The sequence below is a fragment of the Archocentrus centrarchus genome, chromosome 5 (genome assembly GCF_007364275.1).
Source record: "Archocentrus centrarchus isolate MPI-CPG fArcCen1 chromosome 5, fArcCen1, whole genome shotgun sequence".
NCBI lineage: Eukaryota > Metazoa > Chordata > Actinopteri > Cichliformes > Cichlidae > Archocentrus > Archocentrus centrarchus.
Genome location: NC_044350.1, coordinates 31,964,296 through 31,992,022, shown reverse-complemented (window position 1 = coordinate 31,992,022; position 27,727 = coordinate 31,964,296). Strand labels below are relative to the sequence as shown.

At 43.2% G+C, this 27,727-nt stretch overlaps 1 protein-coding gene across 1 annotated transcript in view; it reads right to left on the bottom strand.

Moving 5' to 3' along the window:
• Nucleotides 1-1,079: 1,079 nt before the first annotated feature.
• stab1 (stabilin 1) overlaps nt 1,080-27,727 on the bottom strand; it is a 156,362-nt gene continuing 129,714 nt past the window's right edge. The window contains exons 68-70 of the mRNA XM_030729061.1: nt 19,616-19,762; nt 19,102-19,203; nt 1,080-1,413 (exon numbers count right to left, since the gene is read on the bottom strand). Of these exons, the coding sequence (XP_030584921.1) occupies nt 1,354-1,413; nt 19,102-19,203; nt 19,616-19,762 (309 nt within the window). The 3' untranslated portion in view covers nt 1,080-1,353. The remainder of the gene's footprint in view (nt 1,414-19,101; nt 19,204-19,615; nt 19,763-27,727) is intronic.

Here is a 27,727-nt window from a genome sequence, read left to right as displayed (position 1 = left end):
CGGAACCCTTTTCTGAGTCCCTTAATAACAATTTTATGCTTTCTACAGAGCTTAAAATATTGGTTTTTAAGGGGTTAATAACTTGAGAAAGAGAGAAGATACAACATTTATGATGCCAGATTCTGAAAGTCTGGGCCAAAATTACCCAGGACCCAGGATAAGGATATTATTCATGTGGGAGATATTGCCTGTTGAAATATTGGAAAATTGAAAATCATGATTCACAAGGTCAAATATAGGGCATGGCACCCAATTATTTGGAGGGCCATATCTCAGAAACCCTTTGGAGCTGAGGCCTATAATTTTGTATGTGTTCATTACAAACATAGAGGTACTTTCAAAATAATTTTCACTCAAATCTGAGATGGTGACCAGGGGTCCCATTGGTTGAGTTCATATGGAATGACCCCAAAGCAAATGTTAAAACATCTAACTGAGTTGTTGTGCACAAACCCAGAACTGATGGGCTGTTCACACAGGAAAGGTCACTTGTGAGTATTCAGTTAATTTTCAGTGAAAAGCGGGTCAGGTGGTTTTGGTTGGACTCCACATTTTGAAATCTCATTGTTGGTGTTTTGAGCCAGAGATGAGCATATTTAGATGAGAAGCTAGCTAACACTAGCCAGCTGTATTCATAAACTGTATGGGTTAGGTTTAGTTTGTGCTAAGTAACAGACTAATACAATATTAGAAGGAATTAATATTAGTAAGATAATCTATTAATAATGCACAGTGAGAGGCAGATCTTACCTGCCATCATTCGTTTTTCCTGGGAATCTCCTGCCTGGTGCCCTTCTGGGAAATTCCTGTAAATTGTGTGACCCCTCAAACTTTTTTTATGAGCAATTAGAGGAAACGCATGCCCATGTTTTTTTTTACCCAAAGTTTCCCTGAAGTGAGCCGTCCCCCCAGTGACCAAAAAAAAAAAAAAAAATTAGATTTGACAAAAACAGTAATTTTTCTCTCCATAGTTTTACCACCTGTCAGTATCTAAATGAATGAAAATAGGAGTCACCTGAGAAAAGCTGTTAAGATGGGAGAAACTATTCAGAGACACAAAAACCAGAAGTAAACATGTTTATTTCTGCTGTGAACTGTTTAACATGGGAGTCTAAGGGTGCTGACTCACTTTTGGAGCCAGTCTCAGTGGCCGTTAGAGGAACTCCAGTTTTTGGTACATCAGCAATTATTTGACAGTAAAAACACTGATTGGATTTTTTCCTCCCAGAGAGGATCTGGATTTAGTAAACTTGAATTTCATATTTGATTACAGTTGAACTGTGTAAACAAAAAACAAAACAAAACAAAAAATGCCAAAGCATGCCAGTTCCAGTTATACTGGTTCAACTGGTTTTATTGGCCCAGGTCCAGAACATCTAAGGGTTCTTCTGGTGCCACCTCCTGATTGGTGTCCTGCAGGGAGGAGAAAGGATGATCAGGTTGGGTAAACCACAGAAGGTGTAGAAAGCCGTGGTGAAAAGGATATTTTCTTTTCTTTCTTTTTTTTTTATTGTACACTGTTGGAGGGTCAGTTAGCGCAACAAGGGGAGAAAAGAGTTCACGAACAGATTAGAAGTAAAAAGTGAGAAAGAACTTTAACCTTTTACAGTTTTCACAAAGAGGCTCAGAGAAAATATTCAGACATGGTAACTGAAAACAAGAAACCAATAAATAGAACAAGACCCATCATTGATGTGGTTATCCTCCTGCCATTTATTAAACCATAAAACGAATGTAGGAGTCAGGATAACATTACAGCACCATTTCATAACAGAGAACCCTTCAGCAGACACCTTATTACCTTTTGCAGAACTATGTTGCCCTAATTTGGAGGTCTTGCCCTAAACTTTTAGTCACCCCTGGGTTAGTAAAGATATAATACATATTCCAGCAAAAATACGTTTTCAATATTAACAATATAAACTACAAAAACTACTGATATCAGTGCATATATATATATATAAAACACTATAATTATAATTATTACTTATTTTTATTTTTCTTCTTCTTATTTATATGTGTGTGTATATATGGTTGCAGGTACAAAATACATTTCACTGTGCATTGTACTGTGTATAACTGTGCATGTGACAAATAAACACTATCTTATCTTATCTTATCTTATAAAGTAACCATGTTTCCATTTAAGCAGTATTGCTGAGCAGTAGGTATGGCTTTAATATTGATCAATGATGAGTCATTTTGGCCATGAATCAACCTGACCAACATGTTAGACAATGCTCAGCCAATCAGAAGTTGGCATCACAGACTAATCAATAAGGATGCAGCCTAGAACTGATGTTACTCATGTTAAATAGGCTGGCTCGTTACCTAGAAGTTTGGAATTCCTCAGTTTTTCATTAACTAGCTACTATCTAGCTGTTCAGTGACCTTGGTCAATTACTACTTTCTCCATTTCAGTCACAAATGGTCAGGTAGGTGCTGTATAGCCAATCACACAGCACAATATGATCACATGATTAGGCTAAGCAAATCGGGCATGAGAAAGAGGCTGCATGTCATTAGCATATATTATCATAGCATTAGCAGCCTGAATTCCTCCATGTTGTTTACTCTCCACTTCAGATGAATACAGCCAAAGTGTACAAAGGATACTAAACATCCAGGAAAGTCAGAGTAAAAACAAAAAATGACCTCTTTGGAAGAGTTTGGCTGTGACTGAAACAGGCTGTAGTGAAATAATTATTACAGTATACATTTAACATGATGAATGATCCTCCTGTCTCTTCACACTGAGTATAAGGTGACCTTGCAGCATTGGTGTGTTGAGGTTGTGGATATTGCAGCTGCACAGATATTCTCTGTTAGGAGGTTGAAAGGAAGGTGGTTGCCCACATTACAGGGTTAGCAGCGTGGAGACCCTGGTTCACATCCTGGTGATACTTTTCTGTTTCCATATAGTTTTTAAAATTTTTTCCACACCTTACTTTTTTACTTTTCACTGGTTAAATTCAGGCAGCAACACCAACTCTGTTCTCTTTAGACACCTGAAATGACTTTGGTACATGTAGGCACCAAAAACAACTTGGTGTAAGCTATAGGCACTAACATCAATACCTTGGTTGGGTTAAAGTACAAACAATGATTTGGTTACTTTTAGGTGCCAACAACAACTCGGTTGGGTTTGAGCACCAAACCAGGTTTGTGGTGAAATCGCTGAGACTCAAGACCAAACACATGACTTTGGGCTTTATGCTTTCCCTCTGTGTGTGTGTGTGTGTGTGTGTGTGTGTGTGTGTGTGTGTGTGTGTGTGTGTGTGTGTGTGTGTGTGTGTGTGTGTGTGTTTTAGTAGTTCAGAGAAAGGAGCAGTGTCATTAGTTCATTAGACTACAGCTCCTACCATAATCCTCCATAGAAAGGTATTGAGATAAAAGTAAAATTCAGAAAATCTTTACAGTTAATTTCTGAATATACCTGGCTGCCTATTTTCTGACCATGTGATCTAAAGAAGACATTTATCACTTAAACTCTGTGGAGGATAAATTACAAAAGTACCTTAGGCTTTTCTAGATATCACCCAATGGAGGTGGATGAGGGAACGCAAATGTCCAAAGCAGTTGGATCAGACAGTAAACAGAAATTAAATTTCCAGCTGTCTAGTACAAAGTTCATGTGATGTTTTATACATGATTGCACAAATATATGTGGTGCTGTGAGAAAAAAACCTTAAACAATCCAGTGATGTGAATTTTCCCCCATTGTGTGCAACATGTGAAATGTCCTAATGTCTTAAACTCATTCTCCAGACACTGTCCAGAAGTCACAGCCCAATTTTAATCTATGACTTGCACCCTACCAGTCTGTGGAAATTATGAATGTGTGTGGAGGCATTCTTAAATATGGGGAAGATCAGAACTACAGCACTAAGCTTTGGGATGCCCCCACTTCGCTCTGACATAAACAGGAATTTCCTATGAGCATCTGCAGTGAATTATACAGATATCAGAGGGCCATATTAAAATATCCATCAATTTTTTATTTTTTGAAAATCTGCATCTTCTGTTTCATTTTCTTTCACACATTCATCCATCCATCCATCCATTTTCTTCCGCTTATCCGGGGCCGGGTCGCGGGGCAGAAGCCTAAGCAGAGAAGCCCAGGCTTCCCTCTCCCCAGCCACCTCCTCCAGCTCATCCGGAGGGACCCCAAGGCGTTCCCAGGCCAGCCGAGATACATAATCTCTCCAGCGTGTCCTGGGTCTACCACGGGGCCTCTTCCCGGTGGGACATGCCCGGAACACCTCACCCAGGAGGCGGCCAGGAGGCATCCTAATCAGATGCCCGAGCCACCTCAACTGGCTCCTTTCGATGTGGAGGAGCAGCGGCTCTACTCTGAGCCCCTCCTGGATGGCCGCACTCCTCACCTTATCTCTAAGGGAGAAGCCAGCCACCCTTCGATGGAAACTCATTTCTGCCGCTTGTATTCGCGATTTTATTCTTTCGGTCACTACCCAAAGCTCATGACCATAGGTGAGGGTAGGAACGTAGATCGACCGGTAAATCGAGAGCTTCGCTTTTACGCTAAGCTCCCTCTTCACCACGACGGACCGGTGCAGCGTCCGCATCACTGCAGAAGCAGCCCCGATCCGCCTGTCGATCTCCCGTTCCCTTCTCCCATCACTCGTGAACAAGACCCCGAGATACTTAAACTCCTCCACTTGAGGCAAGAACTCGTTCCTGAGCCGGAGATGGCACTCCACCCTTTTCCGGCTGAGGACCATGGCCTCAGACTTAGAGGTGCTGATTCTCATGCCAGCCGCTTCACACTCGGCTGCGAACCGTTCCACTGCGAGCTGGAGGCCCCCCCCTGATGAAGCCAACAGAACCGCATCATCTGCAAAAAGCAGAGATGAGACTCTGAGGCCACCAAGGAAGAAACCTTCCGCCACCTGGCTACGCCTAGAAATTCTGTCCATAAAAATTCTTCAGCTTGATGGCTCCCTTCACCTCCGGTGACCACCATCTGGTTCGGGGGTTACCACCACGACAGGCACCAACCACCTTGCAGCCACAGCTCTGAGCAGCAGCCTCAACAATGGAGGTGCGGAACATGGTCCATTCGGACTCAATGTCCTCAGCCTCCCTCGGAATGCTGTCGAAGTTCTGCCGGAGGTGGGAGTTGAAGATCTCCCGGACTGGGGCTTCTGCCAGGCGTTCCCAGCACACCCTCACAATACGTTTAGGTGTGCCAGGTCTGTCCAGCATCTTCCCCCGCCACCTGATCCAACTCACCACCAGGTGGTGATCAGTTGACAGCTCAGCTCCTGTCTTCACCCGAGTGTCCAGAACATACGGCCGCAGATCTGATGATACGATTACAAAATCGATCATCGACCTGCGACCTAGGGTGTCCTGGTGCCATGTGCACTTATGGACATCCTTGTGTTCGAACACGGTGTTTGTTATGGACAAACTGTGGTTTGCACAGAAGTCCAATAACAAAACACCATTCGGGTTCAGATCGGGCAGGCCGTTCCTCCCAATCACGCCCCTCCAGGTCTCACTGTCATTGCCCACGTGAGCGTTGAAGTCTCCCAGCAAGACTATGGAAACACCAGATGGAGCACTCTCCAGCACCCCGCCCAGCAACTCCAAAAAGGGTGGGTACCCTGAACTGTCATTCGACGCATAAGCGCAAACAACAGTCAGGACCCGTTCCCCAGCCCGAAGGCGCAGGGAAACTACCCTCTCGTCCACCGGTGAAAACTCCGACGTACAGGCAGCAAGCCGGGGGGATACAAGAATACCCACCCCAGCTCGCCGCCTCTCACCGAGGGCAACTCCAGACTGGAACAGAGTCCAGCCCTTCTCCAGGAGACTGGTTCCAGAGCCCAGGCCATGCGTTGAGGTGAGCCCAACTATATCTAGCTGGTATCTCTCAACCTCACGCACTAGCTCAGGCTCCTTCCCCACCAGAGAGGTGACATTCCATGTCCCAATAGCCAGTTTCGATAGCCGGGGATCAGTCCGCCAGGGCCTCCGCCCTCGGCCACCGCCCGACACACACTGCACCCGACCCCTACGACACCTCCTGCGGGTGGTGGGCCTGCAGGAGGGCGGGCCCATGTAACCTCTTCGGGCTGCGCCCGGCCAAGCACCACGGGCTAATGCCTGGCCACCAGACGCTCTCCCTCGAGCTCCCTCCCCAGGCCTGGCTCCAGGGTGGGGCCCCGGTAACCCTATCCCGGGCAGGGTAAACTGTTCCCTTGTTTTTTCACTCATAAGGGTCTTCTGAACCGCTCTTTGTCTGGACCCTCACCCAGGACCAGTTTGCCATGGGAGACCCTACCAGGCAACATAGCTCCTGGGATCACTGGGACACACAAACCCCTCCACCACGATAAGGTGGCGATTCACGGAGGGGTTTCACACATTCAGAACATTTCAAAAACTTCCCCATTTATTTGGATTATTTGTGTTATTTTCTTGTTCTTTACGATAAATATTCATGACAGCATTGTGAAATAATTCTCAAATATGTATGTCCAAGCTGTTTAATTTTATTACTGCCAAAGTCCTGAAATAATCATATGGAAGTCTATAAAGTGCTGCACCTTCACGGACTGTGGTTAGTTTAGCCTAACTACCCATGAAGGTAGTGTTAGGGATTATTTTTTTACTCAGTAAATAAAGGACAAATGCTTAAAGGTAAACTCCAGTAAATTAATTAATAAACAATTAAATAATACATTAGACAGAGAGCAACAGATCAGAAAGTTCTAGACTAACTTCTCTCTTTCAGAGCATTTTATCTTGAGGACCGGCCACCGAACGTACAATTAGAACATCGCCAGAGTCACCATGTTCTGTCATTAATCTGGACAAGATTTCTCCGTATTGACTAAATTAGAACATCAGGAAGAAGACGTACCTATGACTAAGAGGAATCTGGGTCATGAAAAAACCAGCTTGACAAATGACGAAGGTCAACTCCTAGCGCCCAGAGACTGTTTATGCTTAGATAACAGGAGTATAAAAATGTTTTGGTTAGACAGGAACACGGCTCAGAGAGAGGGAGCACACACAGGCCTGTCTCTTCTGAGTCCCCACATGCATGTGTATTTTTCCTGATTCTTTAATATATTAAATGCCTTACTTTTTAATTAAAGTCTTTCAGGTGTCTTCCTTCACAAAAAACCTGTTTACCTGACAGTAGTTGCTATGGAAAGGCACTTAATATGGCAGAACTTCCACACGAGCGCATAAATGGGGTAAGTATAAGGTGAGGGTGTAGAGGGCAGACTGGAATGGTGTAAAAACAGCTTTATTAACAAGTATTTCCAAATACACGACTGTGCAAAAGTCTTGAGATATCCCTTATTTCTTTATATTTTGCTAGTAAAATAGGAAATGGGTGCAGAAATTTATGTTTGAAACATGTACAAACATAAATGGAAATGTAGTGTACAATGCAAAAACAGTTTGTAAAATTCTAACGAGCTTGGAAGTCAATATTTGGTCTGACCACCTTTATTCTTCAACAGTCTGAACTCTTAGATAAGCTTTCCTGTAAGCAGTCTTCAGAACGAGTTCTCCAGGCTTCTTGAAGGACATTCAAAGCTCTTCTTTGGATGTTGGCTGTCTTTTATTTTGTTCTCTGTCAGTAATGTTGATTTCTGGGCTCTGATGGCCACTCCATGACTGATACTGTTTAATTGTAGGATTTATGCTTTTATAGTACTGGCAAGCTGAAAAATTATGCTGCTGCCAATCACATACTTTCCACATGGTGTTATATGGTGGATCAACGTCGGATTACTTTTTCGTTTTTTGTTTTCATAATTCCATCAATTTTGACAAGATCTCCAACATCACTGATTGAAATACAACTCCAAACCACGGCAGAGCCTCAACCTTGTTTCACAGATGGCTGAAGACACTTGTAACTCTCTCCTGACCTCCTCTGTACATATTGACTCCATAAGACCTGTTGCCACCCTTTGAGTTATGTCCCTTTTACTCTTGAGTGATTCACAGCTCAAACAAACAAAAGCATTCCTCTGAAAATGGTCTGGACTGGAGTGAAATTGAGAGAAAAGGCAGCCAATGTCCAGTCCCCAGGACAGAAAATCAGACTTTTACTGGTGCACAAAAACAGCTAATCTATATTAAATTATATTTTTATGCTGCTAGCTTCATCCCTCATAATATAGCATAATTTATAAATTGCTTTATCTTAATAAATCTGGAAAACAATAACTGAAACTTTAATATATATGTATAGAATCAATCCTGGTGTGCAAAACAAACCAGTGGCGGTTTTTCACAATTAAATGATCCAGGGCCAGCAGCTGGTCAATGACCTGGCTCAACAGGCTTTCTGTTGTTGTTGTTTTTAAACTGCTCCTTGCTCACCTGTTCATTTAAAACTATAATTTCCATGGAAAATAAAGATTTATGTCTTCTAACTGGATGCCCAAATGGTGATCTTTACATATAAACCTCTTGATTAACAGACCGCAGATTTTGGTTATAGTTGGAGATCATCTGGTGAGCTGTTTGCCTTGTTTTCAGTCCCTATGGCCTATGCTAATCTAACCTGTTGCTGGGTGTAGCCTTTCTTACATTTAATTGACACATGCGGGTGTTTCTAATCTTCTGGTCCAACTCTCCACTTTTTTTTCTAAAATGTCAGGGTGACCTTAAAAGCTGAACACGGTCTCAGGCATTAGTCTGATTCTGCAGGTCACACAGCTGAAACATGCTGAAGTTCCCCTGATAGGGAAGGAATGTGTAAGCTGCAAACTGAAGAGAGCCGACTGTCCTTCACATGAACTGAGACGGCATAAATGTGTTCAGATAAACTAGATTTTAGTAAAAACTGGGACCATCTCAGAGTTATTTCTCAGACAAGAAGAAATTAGGTATGTTGTTAAATTGTTATGTACTGTTTTATGAAATCATGCAGAACAGTGGCACAATTTGGGGGAAAGGAGAAAGCCACACGTTGTTAGACTCGTGTTAAATTATTTCATTCTTAAATTCTGAACAGGAGCCACATCATATGCATATTTTTTCCCTTTTCACAAATACTTAGTTTCTTTTTGGCACCTAAAACATGTTTATTTGGATGATCGCACACTTGCTCATTTTTCTGAAAAATTCAAGTATCAATAACATGATGTAGGGAAATGTTTAAGGACCAGTTTTGTCTTCTCACCTGCCCTATGTGGATTTTTGTTTGTGAGCTGCCATTTGAACATAAGCTTTTTTTTATTTTCCTTTAATGATGTACACATGTTTCCTTCTAAATCTAGTGAAGTGGTGTACACGGTTGTGACCTTTTCCAAATATTTATGGACTCTATATTTCTCCCCTGAAAGTGCAGGTATTAAAAATAGAAATATTAAAATATTGAATAATTTTTTAGCACTGCATTTCTATCAAGGGAACCCTCAATCATCACACAGTATAACACAAAGTCAGTTAAACTTGAGGTATATTAATCTGTTCAGTCTGGAAACAAACCATTGTGAATCTAGTTTAGCTGCTTTAGTGCAAATGAAAGTGACAGCAGGTGCACCAGAGAGGCAACAACAAGCCAAACCCCACAAAGGGAATGGTTTAGCAGGTGGTGGTCACAGACCATTGCTCTCTCTCCTTATCACTCCTGACTGATTTTTCTCTAGTTTTGCTCTTTACTGTCCTTATCTCTGCTGGTAGCATGAGATGGTACCTGCAGCCCATTCAGGTTGCACAGCTGGTTCAGCTCCCCCACATATTGCACATGCATATGTGGCATTGCAAAATTGTTTGCTATGTTTTCCAGCACAGTCTCAAGAGTGCGGTGATACGAGGAGAGAGGTTGTTATACAAGGACAGCAGGAAAGGGCCATAGAAGGGCCTCAACCCTACAGTAGGATCGATATCTGCTCCTTTTTGTGAGGAGGAAAAAGAGGAGCACTGCCAGAGCCCTGGAGCCCTACTTGTCTGCATGTTTCTGACCAAACTGAAACAGACTCCATGAGCATGGCAACAGGGCCCGACTTCCTTTAGCAAGATCTGTGCCCATGCTGCCCTATTTGCATTCACCAGAGAACACCAGAACTGGCAGGTCTGCTACTGGCACACTATTCTCTTCACAGATGAGAGTGGGTGTACACTGAGCTTATGTGACAGGGTGTGAAATAGTCTAGAGATGCCATGGCCTCTGCCACAGATTTTTATGTATGAATTGCTTGGATTAAAAATTGTTATCAGTCTTGTAGACATCCCGGTGGTCCAGGACTTACTGATGACATGTGGCCTACTGGAACAAGGCATACATGGACAAGGACCATGAACATGGAATTGCTAGAATGCCACTATGCAGGCCAAACTACTGAGAGAGGTTCTATACAATATGTGATAACTATGGATGAGCAGAAGACCAACACACTGGCCAAGAAGCACTTGGTAGCTCAGTGCTATAACATTGGCAAAGGAAAGCTACTACTGCAGATGGAAATCAGTCTGGACACAATAGCCACGTTTCCATTAGTATCTACTCAGCGCGGCTCAACTCGACAGTTTGAAGGTGTTTCCATTAGTACCAGGTACTTTTTTAGTACTCACTCAGCCGGTGTTCCAAGCGATCTGAAAATGTGATGCAGAAGAACAGCATGCTACTGATTGGCCAGGAACTAGTTGAGACATGAGAGCGACTCATACATCAGAATCAACCGTGCCATTTTTAAAACCTGACAGCAAGAAACTGGAGGCACGCAAAGCACCGGTTGAATGCCCAGACGGACAGTTTGCAGCGGTAGTTTTGCAACATGAGAGCCATCTGAAATGTACACACAGCATACATATTATAACCCTATACTGCCAGGCAATCGCCACTGGAGCACCCATTACCTCCCCCTAATAGCTGGGAACAGCTGTAATTACACAGCCGTTCAGCCGTTTGTCCTATCAGAAAAATTCAAATGGTTTCTGAAAGCTGATAAACTGCACTTCACAACCAATATAGGGTTATTATGGTAACTGTTGCTGGAAGCACGCGAATGGCAGCAATTTTGAAGTACACTGAGTCGATTATGACGTGTTTGGTGATATAGAATTAATAAAACAATGATAACCTTCATCCATTAAAACATTGTACGGGGGACTTATGCATGATGATGATATTAAACTGGCATTAGCCATGTTAGCTTGCCTCTATCTCATCCATTGTTGTGCTGTGTTTTGAGCCGCAGACAAATTATGTCAAGAGACTACTGCCTGCGCTGCTATATCGACTCCACCCAATCGAGGTGGTACTCAATTGCAATGGAAACAAAACAAGACCGTGGCAAGTCGTGTCGACCTGCGCTGAGTCGGTACTAATGGAAACCCGGCAAATGCGCCTATCCTGGTACAAGAGAGCAGTGTAACTTAACTATGTGATGCATAACCACCTGCAATAGCAGATACTGAGCTGATGATGATTGTGGCTAGACTCAAGGTAACTAGACATGACTAACTAGACATGAACCCAGCTCCACTCATCAACCCCTCTATTAGTATTTGTTCTGCATAGCTCATCATGAAAACTGGATATGCCAGAAGGCAGAATAGCTATATAGGACAATACAATACAGGACAGCTACAAGTACCTGGGTATCCCACAGGCCAGTGGTAACCATGATGAAGATGCAAGGAGATCAGCAACAGCCACATACCTCCAGAAGGTAAAACAAGTGCTGAGAAGTCAGCTCAATGATGGGAATAAGATACAAGCTATCAATACATACACCCTACTGGTCATCCGATACCTAATTGGAATAATAAGCTGTCCACAAGAGGAGATAAATGCCACTGTTGTCAAGACACAAAAACTCCTTGGAATGCACAGAGGTCTCCACCTAAAATCCAGCACCCTGAGGTTTTATGAGCAATGGAAAGAGGGAGAGGATTAGTGAGATGAGCTGCTCCAAGGATGCCTCAGGTAGCTGAAGCCAGATGGTGATGAAGAACAGGAGAAGTAACATGGAAGACCGATGCCCTGCAGGGGATGTACCATTGACAGATCAAGGAAGTGGCTGACATCAAGAAAACCTACCAGTGGCAAAAAAAAAGAAGAAAAGGGATGGCTTAAAGCACAGCACTACAAGAACAGTCCCTAAGCACCAAATCTATAGAGGACACATAGTTGACAGGACCCAATATGTAGACTGCGCAAAGCCTATCCAGCACATAGTAGCAGGATGTAAGATGCAAGCTAAGACCATGTAGATGGAATAGTGTACAGTACAGTAACATCTGTGGTACATATAGACCAAAAGTCCCATTGAAGTCCCAATGAAGGTGGTTGAGAACAATAGGGCTAATGTCTTTTGGGACTTCAAGTTCCAAACAGAGAAGGAGCTGACGACCAACCAACCAGACATACTGGTGGTTGGCAAAGAGCAGAAGACCATAGTTGTGATAGACATGGCAATCCCAGTGGACAGCAACATCTTGGAGAGGGAGCATGAAAAAACAGAAGTACCAGGGGCTGAAGGAACAACAGAAGCAGATATAGAAGATAAAGTTCAAAGTCAGTCCCAGTGGTAATTGGAGCATTAGGAGCCCTGAAAGAATGGCTCCAGCAGATTCCAGGTACATTAGAAATCTCTGTCCAGAAGTGTGCAGTCTTAGGAACATTTAAGAAACTTATCCAGGGGGCAGCAGCATGGCGGAGTCCAACACCCATCATAAAGGAGTCCAATTTATTGCCAGCAATGCGGACCAAGCTCTCTCTGCAGTTGTAGGGACTGAATGGTTCCTAACAACGGACCAGATGCCCCATATTCTCACAGCCCCCCCCCCCCCCCCCCCCCCCACAGGGTACTCCGAGGGATGTGGTCAAATTATGATCCACAAAACATACGTAGACCGGAAAAAGTAAATTCCCATGCACACTTGAATATACATGAGAGCTGGTCGAGCGTTCCACAGCTAGAACGAAAACTGCACTGTTCCTCTTGAGTCTGAGGTTGAACTAACGAATGAACTGACTGAGAATTAATCCTGGTGTGACTGACGAGTGTGATCCTGTTGGTACCCATTAGCTGCCTCCATAGTCCCACAGGCTAACCAAGCCAGACAGGACTCCTCCTCCAAGTTGATGTCTCCCTTCACCTCTGGTGTCCACCATCTGGTTCGGGAATTACTACCTTGACGGGCACCAACCACCTTGCAGCTGCAGCAGCGTGCAGCTGCCTCAACAATGGAGGTGCTGAACACGGTCCATTCGGACTCAATGCTCTCAGCCTCCCTTGAAATGCTGTTGAAGTTCTGCTCGGGGTGTGAGTTGGAGATCTCATGAACTGGGGCCTCTGCCAAGTGTTCCCAGTGCACCCCCACTATACATTTAGGTGTGCCAAGTCTGTCCAGCCTCCTCCCCTCCACCTGATCCAACTCACCACAAGGTGGTGATCAGTTGACAGCTCAGCTCCTCTCTTCACCTGAATGTCCAGAACATATGGCCAGAGATCTGATGATACGATTACAGAATCAATCATCAATGTGGCACCAGGACTCCCTAGGACCTGTTCCCTGGCACAGGGAAGTGACCTTCTCATCCACTGGTGAAAACGCTGGCGTACAGGCAGCAAGCCGAGGGGATACAAGCCTGCTGCCTCTCACCAAGGGCAACTCCAGACTAGAACTGAGTCCAGCCTCTCTCCAGAAGACTGATTCCAGAGCCCAGGCTGTGCATTGAGGTGAGCCCGACGATATTAGCTCTCAACCTCCCACACTAGCTCATACTCCTTCCCCACCATAAAGATGATGTTCCATGTCCCAACAGTCAGCCTCGATAGCTAGGGATCGGTCCGCCAGACCCTCTGCCCTTGACTGCTGCCTGACACACTTTGCACCCAACCCCTACGACGTCTCCTGTGAGTGGTGGCCCTAGATGAGGGCTGGCTCATGTCTGCTCTTCGGGTCAGGCCTCACGAGCTAAGGCCTATCTACCAGGTGCTCTCCATACCGATACCTGAATCCAGGGTGGGGCCCCGGTAACCCTATCCTGGGCAGGGTAAACTGTTCCTTTGATCGTTCTGTTATAAGGGTCATATGAATCACTCTTCATCTGGCCCTTCACCCAGGACCAGCTCTACTTGTTTTTTCCCCAAGAGTCTAGCTTTTATTTCAGTTTTAGTTAACTATGATGACCTTGGCCTACACTGATCCATCTTCATCTCAGATCAGAGCTTGATGTAACTGTGTTTTTACAAAGACAATGACTTCATCTCCTCTAAACGTTGTGTTTCACAGGGTGTGCATTTGTTGGTTAAAGACTACATTGTGTGTGTAGAAGTGGAATCTGTTTTACACATAAAAATAGGCTCAATGAGTTAGTATGACAAAGAAAAGAAACAAAAAGGAGGCAGGCAATTGTTATGATTCAATGCAGTTTCAGTTGTTCAGCTGATAACAATTCTTTGATTTATGGTCAGTTAATATGTTAAAGCTAAATCATTCAGTGAATGAAGCCCTCTGGCTGATATACTCCTTTTTCTTCATGCTGGAAGTAGGAAATAAACTCCCCATGCTTATCTTTGTCTCTCTTTCTCTCACCCATAAGCAGCAGGTAGCAGTGCTGCTTTTTTCTTTGGGGATTATGAAGGCTGTACCTTCAGTGCTACCTTAAAGAGTGCACTTCATAATCTATATAATAAAATGTTTATTTTCACACTTACTGTCAATTTTAATAATCTTAGAGAGGAGAGGACAAAAATAGACAGACCACTACAGTCTTGGCCTGCTATTAAGTAACACACAGACTAATCACTAATTAGTGACAGCAGATGAGCAGCTGATGTTTATTTTAACCAGTGGTGCTAAAAATGAGAAACTGCACAGCAGTGAGGTTTGTCAGATGGGGAGTAGCTCTGCAGCAGCTTCCTGAGGTACAGCAGCATGTCTGCACCAATGTTCTTCTGCCTTTTGTTCTTTTGTTGTGTCAAGATGATCCCATTATGCTTCAGTAATGTTGCAGTCCAGGCTCTGGCAAGGACAATCCACGACTGATTTTGTGTTTTTCTATCCAGGTATGCTTTCACTGCTCTGGCATTGTGTTTGGAATCATTGTGTGAAAAATGAAGTTGTTGCCAATCGGATGCCTTCCAGAAAGTGTTGCATGGTGGATCAAAATCTGACTTTTTTGTTTGCTTGGTTGCTAAGTTGTAAATGCACAGGTTGTTGATTTTACGTGCAAGGAATTTAATTGTGTGAATGGCAACGAATGTCACCGCCTGTGAAATGAATTTACAGTTGTCTGCATGAATTTACAGTTTACTGAAAGGCTGGTAATTTACTACAAATAAGACTACTCAACTAGTCTTAAAGTAAGAAAGCACTCAGAAAACAGTCAGCCGTGACAACTATCTAATGCAAGAGGTTCAAATAGTGTCCATAAAGATACAGTGTGTATATTTAAGAGCCATTTTAAACACATTCTTTGATAACTAAATCTTTATTTTAAGTGTCGGTGAGATGTGGAGCTCTTTGCACTATGCATAATATTGCAAACACACACACACACACACTGTGCCAGATTAGTTTGCTGACTGTGGCTAACTTTAGCAGAGTTAGCACCAGCAACCTTTCCTTTCAGGTTATTGCTGGATGAGGCATTATATTTCAGTGTCCGCTGAGACAACCATTCATTTTCTGCACTGCAGAATGGCACCGGTTCAGTGGACTGACAGCAACTAACTGGCGTCGTAAAATCTGAGGGTAGTGAGGGCAGTGTTGTTTTAAGCATCTCGTCCCAATCTTAAGACAGCTGCTGTCCACCCAAACATTTCAGCACACAAGCCTCAGATGAAGTAGGAACTACTTTGTTTCATTTTGACCTTAAGATTTCCGTTACTGACAGGAAACAGGATGAGCTCAGGATTAAAAGTAGGTGAGGAAATGTTTGTTTTATTAGTTCTATTTTTTATGTAAATATTTAGTGGCAAATTTAAATTAAAAAAAAAAAAAGTTTTTATCCTCCTGTTTGAATATAAAGAGGGAGGATATTGTTGCCATACCATCCATCTGGGCGTTTACCCATGAGGTTTTACCTTTCCGGTCTACCATAAGGACTTGAGCCATGAAACTGGGCATGTGTGTGAACAACTTGGAGGATTTTAGGCTGCTAATGCTAAGATAATATACAGCCTTTTTCTCATGCCTGACTGGCTTAGCCTAATCATGTGACCATACTGTGCTGTGATTGGCTGTACCTATTTAACCATTATTGACTGAAATGGAGAAAGTGGGGATTCCCCATATCTATCAACTGACCTCAGTCACTGAACAGTCGGAAGTAGCTGATAGTGGGAAACTGGGGAATCCCAAATTTCTAGGTAAAGAGCCCGTCTGTTTATAGTAATATCAGTTCTAGGGTGCAGCCTTATTGATTAGCCTGTGATGCCAACTTCTGATTGGCTGAACACTGTCTAACATGCTGGTCAGGAATGACTCATGGCCATTGCTGGGTCTTAATTTTAGTCTTTTTATTTTATGAACAAAAGTATAATGCTTTAGGGTAAAAATCCAAGAATTGATTAATTAATGAATCAAATGATTGATTAAATAAATGGTGAATAAATCAGACAATTAAATTAATAATAATTGAATTAAATGAATAATAAGTAGTTGACTCAAAGTTCTAAATAGTAGATTAATACTTGAATCAAATAATGTTTAAATCAGTAGTCGAATTAAAATGATCAATAGTGATTGAATTAAAATAACTAAATAGTGGCTGAAGCAAATAATGGACAATTGGCATTTGAATGCCAATCATGCTCACATATTTTGGTCTTGCATAAAATTACAGCCTTTTTGGGGTAATATCTCTCAAAGGATCAAGCATATTATGGGGTATGGGATCCCTTTGGACCCTAAGATTTTCCTGTTGGGCCATTAATCTGGTGTGGCAATCCCTAAAGATGACCTTTATCTTTTTAAAATTTTGACTGTGGCATGCAAAAAGGCCATCACAAAGTCTTGGCGAAAGTCTGAACCACCTCGGACGGAACAGTGGCAAGAAATTGTGGAGGGGATTCATGATATGTGGTTAACGCTGGGCAAAATGGTTAGCCTACAAATTAAAAGAAGCATAAAGATTTTCTATTCGGCATTTTGGTGTGACAGCTTGACAGTGCCCCCCCCCCCCCCTTTGTTTTTGGGTTGTTTTTTGCTGTTTGTTTTTGGCTTCTGTTCCCTTTTTGTGTTCTGTTAATCTTAGTTAAACTTTAACTATTTCTATTGCTGTTGTACCTTATTAAAAATTACTAAATAAAGAGTTTTAAAAAAAATAAATAAATAATGGACAATTAAATAAATACATTAGATAGAGAGCAGACAGATCGGAGATCAGTGGTCGCCAGACTAACTTCACGGCCTTTGGGAGATATGTTTATCTTATTTATGACCTTCCCGGTCTCGGAGAAGAATGCGTTTATCTTATCCTTAAAGGTTTTGCCAAAACATGTATGTGTGTGTCTAAGGAGGGTAGGGTGTGTGTAGGTCATCACACCCCGCTGCTAAGTAGAATAAAGCTGCCATGTCATGATTAAGAACATGTGAAGGCAGGAAGGTGTGTATTTCTATTACATTGCTGATTGGAGAAGCTTGTGCCATGATGCCGGAACCAAATACTGGATGAACCAATCTGAGAAGGTCAAGTCTACACCACGACTCTCTCTCCATCTGTTTTTTGAATTGCTAGTGCTTGTAGTATAAAATTGTTTTGTCTAGCTTAGAGGCTTCGGTCTTCTGGGGAGGCGAGCACAGGCAGCTGCTGGGAAGGACTACGACTCCCTGAACCAAATGGCCCGTGTACACGTAATTCTTCTGATTCTTCAGTATATTACATGTTTTATTTTTAAACTAAAGTGTTTTAGGTGTCTTCCTTCACAATTTAAAAAACACGCAGCGACACTATAAATAATATGACTCATCATTGAGCAATATTAAAACCATACATACTGCTCAGCAACATTGCTCAAATGTAAACAACATGGTTGCCTTATGATTATAGTAATGTTACACATATTGTATTGATATCATCAGATTATGTATTATGGGTGCAATATGTAGTAATATTCCAATATACACATGAATATAATGTGAAGTACTTTCATGGCCCACATGGGGTTGCAACCTACATTTTGGGAATCATTGGTCTGGTCGACTTTTAGCACACGTCCCCGTTTTACTGTATTTTGCTAAATTTACAGTCAATCCAACATTTTCACTTGCCTCTCCCAGTCTTTGTTTATGTTTTTTTTTTAGTGTTTTCTTTAACCTTCAGTATATATTTGAGCTTTTTTTTTTTTTTTTTATCTGAAATTAGCCAGTCTGATAAGCTTTTTCTGCATCAAATCCAACCCAGACTCCCATCTTAGGATGAGCTTGCGGCATCTCTTACTAATACGCATACATGTGAAAAGGCGTTTTTGTCAACTAAAGTCCTCCTCGGTTTTATGCATATAGTGATAGATCAACCATGCAGGAGTGTTTTGGGTTAAAATTAATATCTTTCGGAAGAGCAGACGTCTGCTGGATTATTTTATTATGTGAATAAAACACTTCTGCTCTTTAAGGGGACCTATTATGCTTTTCCTCATTCTTATGTTCTATTTATATACACCCATACTGTTCCAATAGTGGATGCTCATTAAACATGGATGAATGGACAAAGCTTCAGATGAGGTCAGTGAATGTAAAAAATTATCCCTGTGAGTCACAGGGTCTAAACACATTTTTTTCCTACTCTTGCGTCTCTATGATTACAATGAGAGGGATTATTCCTAATAGCGCAGGTCATTTTAAAGAAAAGGGAAGGCGCTAAAACAATCTGTTTCAAATAGAGGATGAACTGATGGGCTGGAGCGAGGACCAGTGTAAAACAAATATGGATTATTTTGAACTGTGAGTCATGCAAAGCTACTCTAGATTCTAATAATAAAAAATATGGAGCTGGAAAGGAGACAAATTTCCATATCCAATCTCTGAGTATTATAACCAACCACACAGCTGTCTGAGAAACCCTCAGAGAAACAAGACCTGTTATTCCAACTTGTCCTGGTCATTTGCATCTCTGTTAAAGATGCAGCAGCTCAGACTCACCTCAAACGGCTCAGACAAGGCTCTCGAGCTGAAGTAGAGAGGGTTGGGGATGGAGACCAGCGTGGGTTTGGGCCTGCCTCCTGTTGCACCCTCATCATCATTCTGTGACAGAGAAAAAGAAGAATCAGTATTAGTCAATGACAAAGCTGCTTCTAGTTCACAAGTTCACAAGTTAATTACATCTTACAGAGGAAAAAAAGTCATTTTAACCTTAATTTGGACCAAGTAATCAAAACCTTGTAAACGCTTTTTAGCAGCTTTAGTTTCCATATGTGCAGCTTTTAGGGCCTGTTGTCCACTGAAAATAATTTTGAGACTCTTAATTCATTTAGATTGGAAGCTTGCTGTGTGGCAAGACATATTTCTAGAAGAACTTTGTTATCAGTTTTCCTGGTGGGGGCAAAAATACTTGAATCACACCCAACTAACATGGAAAAAAATGTGTAAATTTTGTAATCATAACAAAGAGCTTTGTGTGTGTGTGTGTGTGTGTGTGTGTGTGTTTTTTTCTCACTCTGAAGTAGTGGAAGCGGAAGGCGTCAGTCTTGTGTTTGAAGACATAGTAGCCGAGCACAGCCAACACACACACCAACAACAGCGTCACCAAGATGGCCGACACTCTACTGCTTGAGTGGGCGTGGCTTTGGGAGTTGTGAGATTCCTGCAGGAGAGGTGTGAGAAAAAGACAAGCATCAGTACAACAGAGCCATGTAATCCTCACCACACACACTTGTGTTTAGTTCTAATTACCATGACAACAGCTACACTTTACTCCACTGTTGCTCCACTGTTGCTATGGAGACGTGACTCTGCTGGGTCACCACGACCAGCTTCATTTGCCCAGCAGATGATAAAAATTTAATTGATGGATTAAAGCAGAAGGATTTGAGTTTCTATGAAGGTCACACAATGACTCAATACGTAAACTGTATTTTGGTTCAGCCTGGTTTGATAAAGTTTTGGAACAGGTTGCCATGTTTTCCAGTGTACGTGCATTGCTAGTATCAAATGGCAGTTTTCTGTAAATACCTGTGTGGTCAGTTCTGGTGTTTTGCAGCAGCACCACACTTTTGTTTTTATGACCATTTCCCAAAAATTGTTCATTTCATACCTTGGACAATGTATTGGTAACCTCCTGAGCAAGTCATGCTGGAGATAACAGATCAACACGACCTGCTAAATCACTTTCTGAATTATCTGGAAAGTGCCAGCAACATTCCCAGAAGATCCCGGTGACCCCAGTAACTTTTTAAACGAACTCCCTAAACCCTTATGGACCATTATGCTTGTGCTGCACAACAAAAGTGAATTCACACCCACGGGAGCAAGCTGAGTTTTGGTGTCATTTCAACCGACAGTGCACCTCTCAATTTTTGTAACATTGTGTCTTGTGCCGTGTAGCCGTGTTGAAGACACAAGAATACAATTGTCATTTTTTACTGTCATTTTAATAATACATCAGTACAGAAGCCTAGAGATTCACAGGTTGTACAGAAGGAGCTGCTGCAACTGTGTGAAAAGATTAAGCATTCTGGAAAAACTTCCTGTTTTGATGACTTCTCCTCTTATACCGGTGCTGATGATGAGGCTTTGCTGGATTATTGAGACCTATCGTTCAGGAGAATACTGTAGCAGATACCCGCACCCGCATACCAGACTGATCTCAAATACCTTTACACCAGCTTCTATAGGGTGACTCAGCGATGCTCATATCAAGAGGGGCTGGGGCCCTGCTGACATAGCGTCAGATGTCTTTCAAAAGCCTCTTCTCACTTTTTATAGAAACCCGTTGACAAACCTGTGAGGCGCTGAGCTAAACTGTCCCCTGATTCAAGCACTCAACTCGGTCACTGAGTGCTTTGTTCCCAATATTTCAGTTGTACATTAGCTCACAAGCGGTATCAATGAATGAATGAATGAATGAATGAAGTTTATTGCCATGTGGGTGAACAAGTTCACACATTGGAAATTGCAGTTACAGAACACCATCCAAGAATACACAAAACACAACACACATGGGGGGATATGTGTTCTTGGGTCATGCAGCCGACTTGCAGCGCTACCTTTGGCAGGAGGAGAAAACAACACATCATGGGGAAGTTAGGTTAAAAAAAAGTCATCTGGTACAGTGCTCAAAAAGAGCACTGTACCAGGGTCCAAAAAAACCACCTTAGCAAAGCATTTGCACATGTAAAGCTAGGACAGCGGCGGTAGGTGAGGTCAGGTCAGGAGGGAATGCAGACGGAGACAAGAGGTGGGGGCATTGTGGAGCCAGATGCCAGGTTCCAGCCAAAACAGTTCGCTGATAGTGGTGGAATTTCATCAGCGGTCGTGGTACACTAGACCCAGCTTCACAAATCACAACGCGGAGTGGGGGGAAGAGCAGCCGCACACAGAGCCCTGGAGAGAGATATGGTTGCCAACCCAAGGCCGGCAGGGAAGCCGAATTCCTGATAACAAATGTTGTTTTGGAACAGGCTGCTTGTTTTTCCAACAGCCTTCAGTCTTACTGGGAAACCATTCAAAAATCCAATATTCCAAATTCGTTGATTGCCGTCCTCACTGTGCAGAACCGAACTATATCTCCTGATCTAACCCCTCTCGCCTGCGAGCCCGCTAATCTTGCGGCTCAGGTCCACCAGGCTTTGAGTCTGAGTTTGTACGGCTCTGCTCAGCCCTTCCACCTGGGTCGGCAGCCTCTGCAGATGTCGAACCGCCGTCCAAATTTTCTTAATTTGCCAGTAAAGCAGGTATCCTCGTATCAATACTGTCCTTTAGCCAGTGCTAGTAATAAGTAACAATATTTTCACCCTGGGAAGTAGCAATATTTCCTTAAGTAGCAACACTTTGCTAATGAGGTGCTGCTAGCATTACCATCTGGTAGCAATACCCATTAGCAACAGTGCTAGCAATATCTAACATTACGTAGCAATACCTCTAGGAAAGTGGCACTACTTTTCACTCCACGCTAGTCGAAGAACAGCGATAATCTTACCTACACCTTTCTGCCTTGTTGTTTGTTTATTGTTGTTTGTCTCCATATTTGTTTATTATTTATTCATTCATTCATATGTTTGCTTATTTGACTTCTGCTGTGTTTGTGTGCCTATAATGTAAGGTGCTACTAGAACTTTAATTTCCCTGATGGAATCTTCCTAAAGTGATTAAAAAAGTTTAATCTAAGCTCATGTAATCCAATCTACACTTTAGCTTGATGGTTGCACAAGCTGTCCAAACTCCACACAAAAAGGCCTGGGCCAAAGTGGATTTGAAACCCAGACCTTCTAGGTGTGAGGCAGCAGTACTAACCACCACACCACCGTGTTGCCCGCCATGCAAACTGCAGAAAGCAAAACGAAATTGAGTCTCTTAGGCTCCTCCAAATGCCACAAGTGGAGCTGTTGGTAGCGAGCCACCTTCACCTGAAGAGCTCTCTGTCATTGTCAAACCCATTCCTCCACTCCAAGAAAGACCGTTTCCAGTCCAGCATCACTGATAAATGTTACAAAGCAGCAGCTTTGTCAGCAAGTGCCCTCAACAACTCTTCTATTCTAAAGGCTTACCAAACTGAGCTACAACAGAATATGACAGCTAAACCACACACCATCTTGTGGGATGACATCTACACTACTCACAAAAAGTTAGGGATATTTGGCTTTTGGGTGAAATTTCAGGACAAGCCTAAAATGCATTCAAACCTTTGCAGGTGAACTTAATGTGACCTTCTCTAAGCTTTTGAATGCACATGTCCAACTGTTAAATGTTTCAGAACTTTTTGCACAAGTTGCTGTTCTCTAACGAGGAGCTTAACAGCAAAATTCACAACAGGTGTTTGATCCTCGAATCGACCAATAAATGTCCTGCTTCATGATGAGGACGACTGTTTAAACACCAGCTCTAATTGAACCAGGACATTTATTGGTCGATTCGAGGATCAAACACCTGTTGTGAATTTTGCCACAACCTAAAGTTAACAATCCTCACACAGTCTTACATAGTTAGCTTCCTTTTGCAGCCTTTAATCTACATTTTTTTTTTCCTTAAATTCCTCATGTTTGTTTATGATTATAGTTTGTACCTTTTATGACTAAATATGCAACTTTAGACCAGTTTATGTTTTTAATTGCTCATCTGGAGCCTACATTCATGTGTCCAATTCGGAGAACCTTTGTTACATCTCCTACTACGATTAGGATTATGAATTTAATGATGTTTGATCAAGTTCAAAACCCAAATGTTGGACACTGGAGGCAGAATTACTGAACCAAAAAAGAAGCTTTTAATATTTAATCCCAACAAAGTTTCAGAAAGTAGAGATGGAAGAACAAGGACAGAGAGACAGGACTATAAATTTTTGGGGAACTGATAAACACAGGGGAGAACAATCTGAGAATCACAGAGGTGAGAATACAAAGACAGGAAGTAAAACAACAAAAGATACACTATGTAAAGCATATACCAAAACCAGGAAGTAACTAAACCTGAGATGAGAAATGAACCCAAAACAGAGCCAAATAAAGACAAGGAAACACCAGACACAGGGAAAAGGTGAACAAAAACAAACAAGGATAGAGACTAAATAAATAAAGAGGAACCAACAAAAAACAAACATTCCAGTCAGTTAATAAAGGATGAACGGAAACGACTCAGCAGGTGTTGAAATAACTGATGAGAAAGTAGCAGATCTATCCGGGTCTAACCATCAGCTGTGGCATCTGTGTGATGTATTTTCAGTAAATGCCAGAGAGCCCATTAAGACTGCGAGCATGTGGAGGGTTATCAGAGTTCACACTGTTACTATGGACATCCCATCACTCATCGTGTGCTTATTTCCTCTGTGGCAGCACAGCACAGCACGTCACAACACAACATCAGAAACTGCTGCAGGTCAAACTGGGATAACCAAACACTTTTTGCTCTACAATACTCACCATAAAAAGACTTAAACACCTGTTCAGACAACCCATAATTAATCTCTTTGTAGAGGGCAGTAGGCACTTTGGTTAAAACATACTGTATGTCACTGTGAACACATAAGTCCTCAAGTATAAGAACCCATTATTAAAAAATATTATCAGGTCTAGGTCCTTCACCCTCCCTGTATTACCTTTTTCCTTCCAGAGACTGACTTTTTGTATAGTCAGCAACGTTAAAGAAGCATTACACCTTGCAGAAGTTGAAAAATGAATTCTGTCTCAGCTGGAGAAAATAATCCAGATCATCTGGGTTACAAAATGTCAAGCCTTATTTAAGATCACTGTATTGGTTGTCATGCATGCTAGCTGTGATCACAGCGCTGTAACCATTTATACGGGCAGTTGAGGTGCACTGGACTCTACTACTGAACGAAAGGTGTCACAACACGAGCACTGTATCAGTGTTGGTAGTATTGTAGCATCTCCCTCTCTTTCACCTGATAATCTCTGAGCCCCTGCAGCGACAGATCATTGAAGTGATGGTAAAGACCGACCCACTCATAAACTGTGCTGCCTGTGCTGACTGCGCAATGTTACAAAAAACCAAAGTGTGGCAGGTGCCAGCAGTTGTCTTTATTTGGTGTGGCCCAAGGTCAAAGACAGTGAGTGTTAAACAATATAAGTGGTGTGTACAGGGAGGGAGGATCTAATGAAAGAACAGCAGGATCCTGTGTTCAGAGTTTGATCCCAAACAGGGAGAGAACTTCATGATACATTAGCTTCTGCTACACTGACACAGCACTACGAGAAAACCTGGGTGTTTATTTTATTTTTCTTTTGAGCTGCAAAAGTTCTCTCAGACTAATTAAGTGTGAAAGATGAAAACCAATTTCCATAGTATAATTAGGAGACCAGTGATGTGTGAAGTGATTTAAGAGATTAAACTACACCAGGAGAACACAGAATTTTAAAAAATATTTTTGAAGCACCTTCATTTAAAAAAAAAAATTGCAGTTTTTAGACGGCCTCTAAACAGTGGTTGCACTGCTGTGGCACAGAGAAGACGCTGTTTGGCCACCACTGAGAACAGCAGCTTTTTTTTAACGAAAAATGTGGTTGCAACTTCATTTCAACATTTCACTCACTGGTTTGTGATCTGGAAAGCTTGAATCAGTGAATATTCTTTCAACTTTTTGAAGTCTGGATCTCCCTGCCATTATTTATGTTGCTATGCTTTAAAGTCTCTCTTTACTGTATCGTCACAGTAAAGTGATCAAACAGCAGCTAAGATGGCAGCTCATTCATTCAGCATGCAACTGATCTGCCTGTCTATACACAAATGAGCTCCTCACATCCCATGAATCAGAGACAGTTGAAACTGTATGCAGTGAGGATTGGTGTACAGCAGAGGCGATTGCTCTAAGACTGCAAGGGAAGCTCAGCTTCCCCCTAAAATGTAAAAAAAAAAAAAAAAAGTGATCAAATATATACTGTTGTGTGTACATGTCATTGACTAAATATGCGCTACAACGCGCTCAACTTTTGTTCAGAATCAGCTTCTTATCACTGGTAACGACGCGGCTTTCCTCTCTTATTCCCGCAGCTTCACAGTGCTTTAAACAGTGCGGACGCTGGGCGTCTACAGAGTTCAAAAGCGAAGCAAAGAGTGCAGCGAAACGAGACGAGTCATTGGATAAATGCTGGGCTTTGTCCCGCCCATCGGACGCTGAGCGTCTCTGGGGGTCTATGGGGCAGTGGGCTGGCCTCGGCCGGCCTGGACGCTCTGCTTTCTGCATGATGATTGGATGAATCCCTTTTTGATTGACAGCGAAATGAGCGAATCAGCGATCTTTTGGTGTAAACATCCGTGGGAGCATTTTTAAATTTTCATTCTGTTCTGAGTTGAACCAGAGACTTTCCTAATCCTCTTATCGGCATTTTCTTTGTTAAAAACGACTAGAGACAAATCGAGCTTCTATTTCTGGTGGGTCTTTTGTAGCTGCTTGTGTTTGGAGACTGACTTCTATCACTCTTTCTGACTTCTATCGCAGTTTCTGTCCAGCGGGTGCTGCTGTATAAATAAACCGACACATTTTATGATGATGGAACCAATCTCCTGGAGAAGGGCTGGACTCTGTTCCAGTCTGGAGTTGCCCTCGGTGAGAGGCGGCGAGCTGGGGTGGGTATTCTTGTATCCCCCCGGCTTGCTGCCTGTACGTCGGAGTTTTCACCGGTGGACGAGAGGGTAGTTTCCCTGCGCCTTCGGGCTGGGGAATGGGTCCTGACTGTTGTTTGCGCTTATGCGCCGAATGACAGTTCAGGGTACCCACCGTTTTTGGAGTTGCTGGGTGGGGTGCTGGAGAGTGCTCCATCTGGTGACTCCATAGTCTTGCTGGGAGACTTCAACGCTCACGTGGGCAATGACAGTGAGACCTGGAGGGGCGTGATTGGGAGGAACGGCCTGCCCGATCTGAACCCGAATGGTGTTTTGTTATTGGACTTCTGTGCAAACCACAGTTTGTCCATAACAAACACCGTGTTCGAACACAAGGATGTCCATAAGTGCACATGGCACCAGGACACCCTAGGTCGCAGGTCGATGATCGATTTTGTAATCGTATCATCAGATCTGCGGCCCTATGTTCTGGACACTCGGGTGAAGAGAGGAGCTGAGCTGTCAACTGATCACCACCTGGTGGTGAGTTGGATCAGGTGGCGGGGGAAGATGCTGGACAGGCCTGGCACACCTAAACGTATTGTGAGGGTGCGCTGGGAACGCCTGGCAGAAGCCCCAGTCCGGGAGATCTTCAACTCCCACCTCCGGCAGAACTTCGACAGCATTCCGAGGGAGGCTGAGGACATTGAGTCCGAATGGACCATGTTCCGCACCTCCATTGTTGAGGCTGCTGCTCAGAGCTGTGGCTGCAAGGTGGTTGGTGCCTGTCGTGGTGGTAACCCCCGAACCAGATGGTGGTCACCGGAGGTGAAGGGAGCCATCAAGCTGAAGAAAGAGTCTTATCGGGCTTGGTTAGCCTGTGGGACTCCGGAGGCAGCTGACAGGTATCGACAGGCCAAGCAGAATGCAGCTCGGGTAGTGGCCAAAGCAAAAACTCGAGTGTGGGAGGAGTTCGGTGAGGCTATGGAAAAAGACTTTCGGACGGCATCGAAGCGATTCTGGCAAACCGTCAGGCGACTCAGGAGGGGAAAGCAGTGCTTCACTCACACTGTTTATAGTGCGGGGGGGGTGCTGCTGACTTCAACTGAGGCTATAGTCGGACGGTGGAAGGAATACTTCGAGGACCTTCTGAATCCCACTGACACGCCTTCTGTAGTGGAAGCAGAGTCTGGGGATGAGGGGGATGACTTGACCATCACTGGGGGTGAGGTCACTGAGGTAGTTAAACAACTCCTTGGTGGCAGAGCCCCTGGGGTGGACGAGATTCGCCCTGAGTTCCTGAAGGCTCTGGATGTTGTAGGACTGTCTTGGTTGACACGCCTCTGCAACATCGCGTGGAGATCTGGGGCAGTGCCATTGGATTGGCAGACCGGGGTGGTGGTCCCCATCTTTAAGAGGGGAGACCGGAGGGTGTGCTCCAACTTTCGGGGTATCACACTACTCAGCCTCCCCGGTAAGGTCTATGCCAGGGTGCTGGAAAGGAGGGTGCGTCCGTTAGTCGAACCTCGGATTCAGGAGGAACAATGCGGTTTTC